The 13,890-nt window shown below is 47.6% G+C and overlaps 1 protein-coding gene across 1 annotated transcript in view; it reads left to right on the plus strand.

Moving 5' to 3' along the window:
* Positions 1-1,503: 1,503 nt before the first annotated feature.
* syn1 (synapsin I) overlaps positions 1,504-13,890 on the plus strand; it is a gene marked incomplete at both ends in the record, with an annotated part of 22,759 nt that continues 10,372 nt past the window's right edge. The window contains 8 exons of the mRNA XM_080852820.1: positions 1,504-1,826; positions 2,779-2,836; positions 3,673-3,764; positions 4,332-4,488; positions 6,682-6,771; positions 10,067-10,129; positions 10,902-11,044; positions 12,054-12,128. Of these exons, the coding sequence (XP_080708946.1) occupies positions 1,504-1,826; positions 2,779-2,836; positions 3,673-3,764; positions 4,332-4,488; positions 6,682-6,771; positions 10,067-10,129; positions 10,902-11,044; positions 12,054-12,128 (1,001 nt within the window). The remainder of the gene's footprint in view (positions 1,827-2,778; positions 2,837-3,672; positions 3,765-4,331; positions 4,489-6,681; positions 6,772-10,066; positions 10,130-10,901; positions 11,045-12,053; positions 12,129-13,890) is intronic.

Below are 13,890 nucleotides of genomic sequence, written 5' to 3' on the forward strand. Positions count from 1 at the left end.
TCTTACCGTACTCAAAACATACTAGAGACAAAAGCTCTATGCCAAATAGGCTACAGATTTCAGGTTCGATATCACACAGACGAGGCAGTCACTTCTGTTCAAAACAACAGACCTAACACAGCACTTCTTTGATCGAACGAAAGTTTAATTCCACAATTTGAGGTGACGTAGCTATTTAAATGCCTTTTATTCCTTAATTGGCAATTGACATTATTGTGTCGGCTAATGCATTACGTTATTGTGGTTGGTGCTGGCTAATGCATGACGTTATTGTGGTTGGTGCCGGCTGATGCATTATGTTAATGTGTTTGGTGAAGCAGGGCTTCGGACATCCGACTGAGGTAAGCGGGTGGCGAGGCTACAAAGGTCAACATAACCTTCACAAAAACCCCTCACCAGCCTTCTTAGATGAAATGTTTTTTTTTGCTCCTTAAGAAGAGAGGGCGACCTAAAATTCGTTTTTTTTCAGCATATGCCTGTTCAAACATTCCGGGAAGGCTGTCGAATCAAGGTCTGAAGATTTTACTCTGTGAACTGAACAGAAAATACCATGGTGTTGAAAATCAGCAGGTACTGAAACAGGTGCCTCAATTCGAGAGTTAGAGTTATTCTAACCTAGATATGTCAAGTGAATTATCAGTGATTGTTGACATCTCTATTCGAATCTACCGTCGCCTGACAACGCCCCTCCCTCCCTCCCCACCCGCCACCCCAGCATCAGGACCGCGCGCCACCCTATCCTCCAAACCTGTCCCGCTCCGAGTCAGACACGCGCTCAGGGAAAGTGATGTCAGGTCGTGGAAGATGACGAGGGCTGAGGGAAAACCCTGAGCGGATCTGGGAACCGGGGAACGAACAATAGAGGGGTGATGCGTGATGCAATACCTGGATATTCCACATCGCCCATCCGCACCTCCGTTTCCACGCACCCCAGTTCTGAGCACGGCTTCTTTGGCCAGAGGACGAAGGGAGGAGACCGGGTCTCACTTATCTTAACCTTAAACGGATTAGCCTTTTACTTTCTGACTTGACGACATCATTTTTGGAGAACGCATTTCTAATAGAAAGGTGTACTGATTGCTTTGTTTCCCCTAAACCACTGCATGGATGACGCTTCAGCATTTGTCCTCAGATGACCACGGTGTATCGAGTTAGAGTGGATGTTGGGCTAAACCAATCTGTTGCAAATTGCCTCCTCAGTGGGAAGCGACCGACGCTACACCTCTCTGCACAGATTAATTTCATATCCGCCACTGGGCAACTGAAGATTCGTGATTTGTCATCTGTGCAGTGTCATCACTGTTTGCATCAAACCCGGGCTGGTCGCTGACGCCAATGACCTGTATCTGTGAGGTGTGTGATGTATTGACGAGACTGGGCCCGAAACGACAAGAGCAAAGCAATCTCTGTCCAGTTGATGGAGAAATAGATTAACCCAATCAAATCAAATTTTCCAAAACACTGGTCCTCAGCTTCTCTTAATCGTCTTATCTTGTTCTCATCATGAATTACCTGCGTCGCCGACTGTCTGACAGCAATTTTATGTCCAACCTGCCCAATGGCTACTTAACGGACCTCCAGCGTGCCGACCCAACGCAGCAGCCGCAGCCGCCGCCGCAGACGAGCCCCGAGGTGTCGCCCGGACCACCAGAGAGGAAGCTACCCGCGTCCCAAACCTCCGGCGCCGGCTTTTTTTCCTCCATCTCCAACGCAGTGAAACAGACCACCGCGGCAGCCGCGGCCACCTTTAACGAAGCGGCGGAGAGGACGGGCGGAGGCAGCAATGCAAAAATCCTGCTGGTCATTGACGACCAGCAGACAGACTGGTAAGCCCCGTTAATGTCGTGACTCAGAAAATACGGACCCCCTGTCTCGGTTAGCCCACATGGTTCAAATGTGAACTGTTCCACACTCTTACTAGCAATATGCCCCAAGTCTGCAGCGAGTCATGTGGGTTAAGCACGGTCATGTTTGCGACTGGATAATTGCTCAGTCATCGTCTTGGGTCATTAGGGCGGATAGTGTGAGACACCTCGGCGTCCGCAGCAGCACCTCACCGAGCGTCTTTTGGGGAGGGAGGGATGTCGTGACTCGTCTGCTCTGTATCTTTTACAGAGAGGGAGACGTTCAAATCACACATCGTTTGAGTTTATGCCAATCTTGCTGTCTTCCCTTTAGGCTATAAGAATATAGTTCGTTAACATTACCATTGATTCTTTGAAAGCATGGTATCGGACTGCCACAGGGAAGATATAGTGTGTTAGAGAGGCCTAGCTGCCAGCCACCAACCGCCCGACCTGATTACCAGTTTACACATGTTCTGTTGTGACAGAGTGGTTCTGTAATTGCATGTGGCGCCATTCAGTTTCCGACCGAGGGAAATGTGATGAATGGACGTGATATTTTCATGAATGGAGGGATCCATTAGAACTTTGTAGTGTTCTAAAGCCACGACTTCATCTTGATTTCAGTCCATCTGTGGTGCAGCCTTGGAAATAAAGAAACGTTTGATGGATGGGATTACACTGATTTACCACATACCCATAATAAGCCATTTTCAGGCAAACCAGAGGCTCCTGAGATATTAACATATGGAAGTAGTGTGTCTTTATATATGTCAATGGTCACACGTGCACACATGTGCACACACACACACACACACACACACACACACACACACACACACACACACACACACACACACACACACACACACACACAAACTAGAGCCACCATGCAGCTTTTTCTGTCATTAACAGCCTTTTATCTGACCCTCAGGGCCAAAGTCTTCAGAGGCAAGAAAGTTCATGGGGAATTTGACATCAAAGTGGAACAGGTAAGCATTGTTCTTTTGAAGACTCAGAGCTGAGTCGTATCACATGTCCTCACTGCAGGCTGCTGTCACCGTCACGCACAACCTTCTGCCCGAGGTGATGTGTGAAATATCAGCTGGGGTGGTTTTGGCAGAGGCTAGGGGCAAAGGCTTGTGTTTCAGTGAGGCTCGCTAAGGACTGCATTCAGATGTGATATGACAACACACACACACACACACACATACACAAATATGCAGACACACACGTGCACATACACAAGCAAGGCTAGCTAAAGACTGCATCCAGGTGTGATATGACAACACACACACACACACATGCAAGCGTGCCGACACATACACATGCACGTGCAAACACACGTGCACAAACTCAATCAGAGGCACACACACATTTAATTCATTTATTTGGAATGACCAATACTGATACAACACCACAGCATCCAAATATTAGTAAAGAGCCTATTATGTCTTACACAACAACACAAACACTGTGCAAGTATTTACAGCCAAGTGAATCGATAGATGAATACATATTCATATCAGGGGTAGAGATGGCAGCGCCTTCTCCATATATGCAGACTGCCTATGTTTGCTGACACACACACACACACACACAAACACACAGATATATGCAGATACATACACATGCAGATGCATACATACACATGCACATGCACATCCAAACACACACACACACACACATATATCTGTGCGTGGCACAGCTGCAAACTCTGATGATGTTTTCTTTAAATGCATCATCAACATGATTCATTCCTTGTTGTGATCAGTTTTATTGACGTATTAACGAGCAGCTGTGACTCTCATTGATCTTTCCCCCCCAGGCTGAGTTCACTGAGATCAGTCTGGTGGCCTACGCTACGGGCGGCTACAGTGTGGACGTCGAGGCGATCCGCAACGGCAACAAAATTAACAAGTAAGGCTTCACCGATCTCCAAACCCACAGGATGAGATTATCTGGCGTGAAAACAGAGAGGCCTTTACTGCGCAAGCAGACACAGCTGGCTGCAATCAATTAGTCATTCAATCAATTTGTTTATTTGATCAAGAGGGACATCCCCCTGCCAGAGTGAAAAAGACTTTACAACCTAAAGGCCCTTGCTTGGTTCTGCGTTGAGCATGAATTGTTAGGTGCTTACGCGTTGCGTTTGGGGTGTTGCCAAGCAATTCACACCCAGAACAATAGGCTTGCGTAAAATGGCGCAAGTCTAGAAAAAGGGGCCGACGCACGCAAGACGTGAAAAGTCGCGCAAGGGGCTTGCGCGCCCGCTTGCGCTTACGCTTACGCTTACGCTTACGTAACTGACCATAAATCAGCCTTAACAAAAGGCATTACGTAACCTATACAGTGTAGTGCAGTGCAGTGCAGTGCCTTCGAGTTCTGTGCATGTGGTGGATTCACAACGCTGACCCGTGAGGCGGTGCATGTCACACCATACTGATGTCTGGCTCCACGGGTCCTCCTCGGCTGTGTGTGTTCCAGGTGTTTCAAACCCGATTTCGTGCTGATTCGGAAGCACGGCTTCAGCATGGCGAAGAACGGTGACCACCGGAACATCGTGATCGGTCTGCAGTACGCCGGCATCCCCAGCGTCAACTCCCTGCACTCCATCTACAACTTCTGTGACAAGCCCTGGGTGGTAAGCAGCCAATCACAGGGTCGATGTATTTAATAGGGAGTCGGTGGGGCGGGTGGGGCAGGGAGAGGGAGAACTTGAGCGAGTATGCATGTGTGTGTGTGTGTGTGTGTGTGTGTGTGTGTGTGTGTGTGTGTGTGTGTGCATGTGTTGAATTGTCTTTGTCTTGTGTCTTGAGGACTCCCTTTGAAAACGAGATGCCGCATCTCAAGGGGTTATCCTCCAAACCATCCATTTAAAACAGTGTTTTCAATTCTTTTCAGTTTTATTCATTTCTATATCTATATCTATAGCATACTGTATAAGAAACGATATTATCTATGCTGCCGTTAACCATGGACATTGTGTGTGGTTGCTTCACTGGGTTGAATCTCCCTAGAGCAAGCACATAGCTGACAGTGACAGATAAGAAGTCCCTTTTAACTGATTTTACTCTAATACAGCCTCTTTGTGGAATCATAATCTAGATTTAGATGGTGTGCTGAGCAGCTGCTGCTCTGCCTGAAGCTTTGATGCTCTCCCACTGATTGATACGAGCTCCATTACAGGGAAACCCTCCAGGACCCCATTCTGAAGCCAAACATAATTGTTCAGTCGGAAAAAAAATACACTTGTCCTCAGTACAGAGCGCTAAATAGCTTCCCCGCTGCTATATTTTGAGTGCTAGCTTTTCCTCTTAGGACAGTAGTGTCCAGCCTCCCCAAGGATAAGCTGCAGCCACCAAGTCTGCAGACCTGTGGAAGAGGACCTTTATTCATTATTAATGACTCCTGACAATGCAGCTTTTTGTGATCTGCAATGCTGGGTGATGTTGGTGTTGCCCTGTTATAATATTCATTCCTCTGCAGTGAGTTCCCCTATCAGCATGCCTTTAGAGTGTTACCCAATCAGAGCATACCTTTATAGTGTTACCCTATCCCTATAGTGTTACCCTATCAGAGCATACCTTAAGAGTGTTACCCAATCAGAGCATACCTTTAGAGTGTTACCCTATCAGAGCATACCTTTATAGTGTTACCCTATCAGAGCATACATTTATAGTGTTACCCTATCAGAGCATACCTTTATAGTGTTACCCTACCCTATCTCTTTATAGTGCTGTGCAGTGTTGGAGTTGCAATACAATAACTGTTACAATAACCATTCCTCTTCTGCTGTTATCTGCTATGCTGTGTATTATCAGAGCATACCTTTATAGTGTTACTCTATCAGAGCATCTCATTATAGTGTTACCTTATCAGAGGATCCCTTTATTTAATTTCGTCATTTATCCAAAGCGACTTACAAGGATGTATACACATTTTACATTTTTACACTGATGGCACATTGCACATCAGGAGCAATTAGGAGTTTAGTGTCTTGCTCAAGGACACTTCGTCAGGGAATCGAACTAGCAACCTTCTGATTACTAAACGACTTCTCTACCTCCTGTACCACTGTCTGCTATCAGAGCATCTCATTACTGTGTTACCGTATAAGAGCATCTCTTCATAGTGTTACCCTACCCTATCTCTTTATAGTGCTGTGCAGTGTTGGAGTTGCAATACAATAACTGTAACAATAACCATTCCTCTTCTGCTGTTATCTGCTATGCTGTGTATTATTGGTGTAGCCCTGTTAGATTGTGCATCCCTTCACAAAGCAGTGTTGTTTTGGTGTAAACCCTCTCAGATCACTCATCCCTCTTGTGTTGTGTTTAATGTTGGTGTAAACCCTCTCATCCCTCTTGTGTTGCTTAATGTTGGTGTAAACCCTCTCATCCCTCTTGTGTTGTTTAATGTTGGTGTAAACCCTCTCATCCCTCTTGTGTTGTTTAATGTTGGTGTAAACCCTCTCATCCGTCTTGTGTTGTGTTTAATGTTGGTGTAAACCCTCTCATCCCTCTTGTGTTGTTTAATGTTGGTGTAAACCCTCTTATCCCTCTTGTGTTGTTTAATGTTGGTGTAAACCCTCTCATCCGTCTTGTGTTGTGTTTAATGTTGGTGTAAACCCTCTCATCCCTCTTGTGTTGCTTAATGTTGGTGTAAACCCTCTCATCCCTCTTGTGTTGCTTAATGTTGGTGTAAACCCTCTCATCCCTCTTGTGTTGCTTAATGTTGGTGTAAACCCTCTCATCCCTCTTGTGTTGTGTTCTGAGGTGTTGTTTAATGTTGGTGTAAACCCTCTCATCCGTCTTGTGTTGTGTTTGTCCTGCAGTTTGCTCAGATGACCAGATTGTTCAAGCAGCTTGGTCCCGAGGAGTTCCCACTGATCCAGCAGGTTTACTACCCCAACCACAAGGAGATGGTGAGTGTGAGGGCCGCTTCGGCCATCTGCTGTTCCGCGCTCAGGCCCCAGACACACCCCAGGGCCCCCCCCCCCCGTCCGTGTAGTGGACATCCGCGCGCTAATGCTTGTGTAGCGGAGCATGACGCAATAAGAAATAGACAAGCGCTCTTTCACGTGTCTGTACTGGAGAAGTGCTAGTTAAGCGGAGCATGCGCTAAAGGTAGCTACACTGGGAGAGTTCTTCTTGGAGAAACCGGGGCAGTAGGGAGCCTGCGTGGTGGACGCTACGGTGCCATCGTGCTATGAGGGGCCGTTTAGGACATAACTAATTGAGACACTCTCACACACATACCTATGAAACACTCTTACACTCACTACTGAAACGCTCACACACTCACTACTGAAACACTCACACATAGATACATACTCGTCTGAAACACTTACACATACATATGAGAAACACACTCAGCCCTCAATTAGTTATGTCCTAAACGGCCCCTCATATCGTGCGAGTGCTAGTGCTAGCCTATTGAAGCATACAGGAGAAGAGCTATTGTGGTGGAGCATTGACAATGAGAAGAGAGTTCTTTGACTTATCCATATGGAGGAACCACTGAGTGTGTGTGTGTGCATGTGTTTATTTGTATGTGTGTGCATGTGGATGTGTGTTTGTGGGTGTGCATAGTTGTGTATGTGTGTGGGTGGGCATATACATGCTTTTGTGTGTCTGTATGTGCGTGTGTGTAAGCATAGACGTGTGCATAGATGTGTGTGTATGCGTGTGGGTGTGTATGTGTGTGTGTGTGTGTGTTGATACATATTTTAACTTTCACTGGCTCAGAATGGTGTTGGTGCTTTACTTAGTGAGGACTGCGCTTTGGTCAGAGCTGCAAGCGAAGGAGACATCAGGGTGTGAATGCAGCTCTGAGGTGCAGGGGGGGGGGGGGGGCAGGCTGGGTGTGCTGGGGGGCAGGCAGGGTGTGCCGAGGGGGGGGCGGGCGGCTGGCAGGCAGGGTGTGCTAGGGGGGGGGCAGGCAGGGTGTTCTGGGGGGGGGGGGGGGGGGGGTGGGCTTGGCAGGGTGTACTGGTACCTGCAAAAGAGACATCCTGTTAGAACGCCTTGTTGAGTTTTGTCAGCCGTGTGTGTGTGGGCAATGTATTCTTTTTGGTGTGTTTTGAGAGTGTGTCTGGGTGTGTGCCGCTTAGCGTATCTAATGTTGCTGTGCTGTGATGCGCACTGAGACGGCAGGCTCTAATGGATGCTGCTGTGTCCAGATGTGACATGCTGAGATGTGCTGATGGAAGGTGCGGCTGAATTTTGTAGTGTCTGTTGAGGGTGTGATGTTAAGTGTTTGTGATTGCTACGGTTACAAGGTGCGGGGGGAGGGGGGGGGGGGGGGGGGTCACTGTTGAGACTTGCTGTGGAGTGTGTGTGAGCGTCAACTTCTGTGTGTGTAAGAGTGGGTGGAGTCGATTCTGTTAAGAGTGTATGTAAGTGTGTGTGTGGAATATGTGTGTTAAGTGTGTGTTGAGGGTGTGTTAAATGTGTGTGTGTTGAGTCTGGTTAAGTGTGTTTGTTGAGTATGTGTTGATGGTGTGTGTTAAGTGTGTGTGTTGAGTATGTGTTAAGTGTGTGTGTGTTGAGTGTGTGTGACTGAGTGAATGTGTTCTTTGAAGCGTGTGTGACTGAGTGTGTTTGTGTGTTCAGATGGTGAGACTGAATTGTTGCTGCTCAGTGAGTGTGTGTTTGAAGGTGTACTGTTGAGGGTGTGTGTTATGAGCGTGTGTGATTGACTGTGAATCATTACTGTGTGTACTGCAGTAAATGTGTGTGGCTGACTTTGTGCTGTTCACTGCATGTGATTAAGTGTGTGATGGAGTGTGTGTAGGCAATGTGTTCTTTTAGGTGTGTTTTATGAGTGTGTCTGGGTGTGTGCTGCTTAGTGTGTGTGATTACTGTAAGTGTGTGACTGAGTGTGTGTGGTTTAGTGTGTGTGATTGCTGTGAGTGTGTGACTTAGTGTGTGTGGTTTAGTGTGTGTGATTGCTGTGAGTGTGTGACTGAGTGTGTGTGGTTTAGTGTCTTATGATCTTGTGCTGCAGTGGCCCCCCAGACCTCCCCTGGGCTGCAGGCACGTCTTTACAACTCCCCATTCAGACAGCAGGGCAGCTGACCTTGACACAGATCCTCCAGAGTCACACAGCTCATGGGCCAGAGTCACACAGCTCATGGGCCAGAGTCACCCAGCTCAAGGGCCAGAGTCACACAGCTCATGGGCCAGAGTCAAGCAGCTCAAGGGTCACGCAGCTCAAGGGCCAGAGTCACGCAGCTCAAGGGCCAGTTGTGGGCCAGAGTCACGCAGCTCAAGGGCCAGAGTCACACAGCTCAAGGGCCAGTTGTGGGCCAGAGTCACGCAGCTCCTGGGCCAGTTGTGGGCCAGAGTCACACAGCTCAAGGGCCAGTTGTGGGCCAGAGTCACACAGCTCAAGGGCCAGTTGTGGGCCAGAGTCACGCTGCTCCTGGGCCAGTTGTAGCCAGAGCAATGCAGGTCCTGTTGCCAGAGCCAGCCGTGTGTGGACGGGCATATACCCTGATGTAGAGCTGAGAGAGGGGACGGTGGATATGTTGATGCCGGCCTCCCAGACGCAGTGGCTGTTTTATGATCTTTTGTGCTTTAGTGTGGATGTGAAGCAAAGCCTCCATCACAAACCCAAGGGGGCCGTTAATGGAGACGGCGCCATGGCAACCAGGCAGCCTCACTATGACACAACAAAGACAGGGGCGAGGGCGGGCACTGAGGGAGGGGGGGGGGGGACGGGGGACTGCAGTGAAAGTTAAAGCAATTTATACTGGTGAAGAGATTCTGGTTTTAGAGAATTAATCAGTGATTATGTATGAGTTTTGGGGCCATTTCTTTTCCAGATGTAATCTTTCATCTACTTATCTTAATAATTATGTAAGAGAGCTCTTTTGAAATATGCAGATGAATAAACATTCTGGATAATTGAGCTGTGATCTTCTAGTGGTTTCCAGGTAAGAACGTAAAAACCACTAAAACATCATCACCAAGCCAAACCCATCCTGATTGCACACACACACATACACACACACACACACACACACACACACACACACACACACACACACACACACACACACACACACACACACACACACACACACACACACACACACACACACACACACACACACAAACACTGATCTCTTGGTATCCTTGCTCAATCATGCTATTCTCTGTCTCTGATGCTGTCTCACCTGCTGCCAAGTGTGCTGATGTCATTTCCTGTTACAGATCACCACACCCGGATTTCCAGTGGTGGTGAAGATGGGCCACGCCCACTCTGGCATGGGAAAGGTAAGTATATGTGAATGTGTGTGAGTGTGCATGTGGGTGTGTGTGTGCATGGGAAAGGTAGGCATGGGTGTGTGTGTGTGTGTGTGTGTGTGTGTGTGTGTGTGTTTGTGTGTGTGTGTGTGTGTGTGTGTGTGTGTGTGTGTGTGTGTGTGTGTGTGTGTGTGTGCGTGCCTGGGAAAGGTAGGCATGGAATGTTCTGATTGCTGTTTACTCTGAAGACACAGCCTTCTGTGGATTAGAGTCGGCTAAAAAAGCCCAAACACCACAACAACACCACATACTTATTATACGGAGTTAGAAGGCTTTGGGGACATTATGGCTAATGACTGGTTTAGATTTAGGGTTTTGGAGGGGACACACTTAACCAATCAGGTTCATGGTTTTTTGATGAGAAAGTGTGTGGGTGTATCCGTGGGAAAAAGACATGAAGAATTTGGCCTGACGTAGTCTTCGTCTGGAGTAGTCAAATGAGAAACCTTCAGTTGAGGTGATGAAAAATGACGTGTGTGAAACGTGTGAGTGAGTGTGTGTGTGTAAAATGTGTGTGTGAGTGTGTGTAAAATGTGTGTGCGCGTTTGCGTGTGTGTAAAATGTGAGTGTGTGTGTGTGTGTGTGTGTGTGTGTGTGTGAGTGTGTGTGTGTGTGTGTGTGTGTGTGTGTGTGTGTAAAATGTGGGTACACAGCGCTGTTTGAGGTTCCTGAGTGAAATGACTGAAGGTTGTACGCTTGTTGTAACGCTAAGTCCTCATCGGTGGAGCTGATGTAATTCCAGGTGAAAGTGGACAACCAGTATGACTTCCAGGACATTGCCAGCGTAGTGGCCCTGACCAAGACGTACGCCACCTCGGAGCCTTTCATCGACGCCAAGTATGATGTCAGAATCCAGAAGATTGGAAGTAATTACAAGGCTTACATGTGAGTGGAGGCCCAATGAAAGAGAAATCGGACAAACAGACAGACAGACAAACTGATAGATAGAAAGATAGATAGACAGATAGACAGACATACAGACAGAAATATAGATAGAGAGACAGACAGACAAACAGATAGATAGATAGACAGGCAGATAGACAGACAGACAGACAGGAATATAGATAGAAAGACAGACAGACAAACTGATAGATAGACAGATAGATAGACAGGCAGACAGACAAACAGATAGAAAGACAGACAGACAGACAAACAGATAGAAAGACAGACAGACAAACTGATAGATAGAAAGAAAGATAGATAGATAGACAGGCAGTCAGACAGACTGATTGACTAACATACAGACATACAGATAGAAAGGCATACAGACAGACAGACAGACAGACAGACAGACAGGCAGGCAGGCAGGCAGGCAGGCAGACAGACATGTGGCATGGTAACTTTCTGGTGGGAACCCACATGCCTGCTACCGTTAAAAGTAAGCTCCGTTAAGCAGCAGAACTTGATCTTCTGGATGTGTGAGTCTTAAAACCTGTCCCAGCTGATTCACTGCTAACGGTAAATGTCACTCACACAAAAACAATTCTTCAGGTAAACATGTTTTTGTCATCACACCGACACCACATCTCACTGTTTCCAAAGAACGAGGACAATCACACCTCGGTTTGGCACAGTCTCCAGTTCTTGGAAGGCTACCAGACGAGATATGAACAACTATGTGTGATTATGTGCTACTTGGCCTTAATAGACAGGTAGACAGAGGGACAAACCGACAAACCGACAAACCAACAGAAAGATAGATGTGTTGGTGGGCAAGTAGGTGGATAGATTGATGGACAGACAGACAGATAAACAGACAGACAGACAGACAGATATATTTCCCTGAAGTCTATTAACATGTCAAAGATAGATGGACAGACAGACAGATAAACAGATAGACAGTCAGATATATTTCCCTGAAGTCTAATAGCATGTCTGCTGTATTGTTGGCCAGGCGGACATCTGTGTCGGGGAACTGGAAGACAAACACAGGCTCATCTATGCTGGAGCAGGTGGCCATGTCTGACAGGTGAGCGCCACGCCTGGGGACCGGCATCACCTTCTGTTCCGTCACTGCACTGCACCACACTGCACTGCTGCTGCCCTCTCCCATGTCCTCTGGGCTCCTCTTGTCACCTATGTCTACACTTGTCTCCTCTCCTCTTCTTGTCACCTATGTCTCATCTCATCTCCTCTCCTCCTCTACTCTTTTCCCCTTTATCTCCTCATCTCCTTTCTTCTCCTCTTTTCTACTCTTCTCATTGTCTCTTATTTTCTTTAGTCTCCCCCTCTCCTCGGCTCCTTTCTTCTCCTCACCTCTCTTCTTTTCTACTCTTCTCCCCCTAGTCTCTTCTCATTGTCTTTAGTCTCCCCCTCTCCACTTGGCTCCTTTCCGTCCCTCACCTCTCATCTCCTCTCAACCCCCTCTGTCTCCTTCCATCTCCCCTCTGTCTCCTCTCCTCTCATCTCCTCTATCTCCTTCCATCTCCCCTCTGTCTCCTCTCATCTCCTCTATCTCCTTCCATCTCCCCTCTGTCTCCTCTCATCTCCTCTATCTCCTTCCATCTCCCCTCTGTCTCCTCTCATCTCCTCTATCTCCTCCATCTCCCCTCTGTCTCCTCTCATCTCCTCTATCTCCTCCATCTCCCCTCTGTCTCCTCTCATCTCCTCTATCTCCTTCCATCTCCCCTCTGTCTCCTCTCATCTCCTCTATCTCCTCCATCTCCCCTCTGTCTCCTCTCATCTCCTCTATCTCCTCCATCTCCCCTCTGTCTCCTCTCATCTCCTCTATCTCCTCCATCTCCCCTCTGTCTCCTCTCATCTCCTCTATCTCCTCCATCTCCCCTCTGTCTCCTCTCATCTCCTCTATCTCCTTCCATCTCCCCTCTGTCTCCTCTCATCTCCTCTATCTCCTTCCATCTCCCCTCTGTCTCCTCTCATCTCCTCTATCTCCTCCATCTCCCCTCTGTCTCCTCTCATCTCCTCTATCTCCTCCATCTCCCCTCTGTCTCCTCTCATCTCCTCTATCTCCTCCATCTCCCCTCTGTCTCCTCTCATCTCCTCTATCTCCTTCCATCTCCCCTCTGTCTCCTCTCCTCTCATCTCCTCCATCTCACCTCTGTCTCCTCTCGTCTCCTCACTTCTCCTCTCGCTCATCAAAGCTCTGCCAAGATGGAGAATAATTGCTAGGACTATTATGCATTACAAAAATGGCGACATTAAAACACACCACGTAAGGGCGAGACATTTTCTGTAGTTCTATCCCAGGTTTAGGTTTATGCAGGTGTGAGGAGCTGAAAATGCAAGTCATCGTTCTGTTGTTTCATTGTCAAGTCATCGTTCTGCTGTTTCATTGTCAAGTCATCGTTCTGCTGTTTCATTGTCAAGTCATCGTTCTGCTGTGTCATTCTCTGTTATGGAAAGAACAGAAGGCCACTTCTGCCTCTGCTGTAGAAACACAGACTCCACGGATACACTGTTTAGTTTCCAACCCCATGTTTCAGTGTTAAACCTGGCTAAACACAGACTCCACGGATACACAGTTAACTGTTTTAGTGTTTTAGTGTTGTCCGTAACTAAGGGGTAGTTAAAGCCTAGACGTCAGTGTTCTCTTTTACTAAGGGGTAGTTTGGGCCCAGAAGTGGACCCAGGGGCTTCATGGTGTTGGGCCGTTCCAACCGGCACCTCATGTGGGGATTCATGATGTTGGGCCGTTCCAACAGGTACCTCATGTGGGGATTCATGGTGTTGGGCCGTTCCAACAGGTACCTCATGTGGGGATTCATGGTGTT

The sequence above is a fragment of the Sprattus sprattus genome (assembly GCF_963457725.1).
Source record: "Sprattus sprattus genome assembly, chromosome: 15".
Taxonomy (NCBI): Eukaryota; Metazoa; Chordata; class Actinopteri; order Clupeiformes; family Clupeidae; genus Sprattus; species Sprattus sprattus.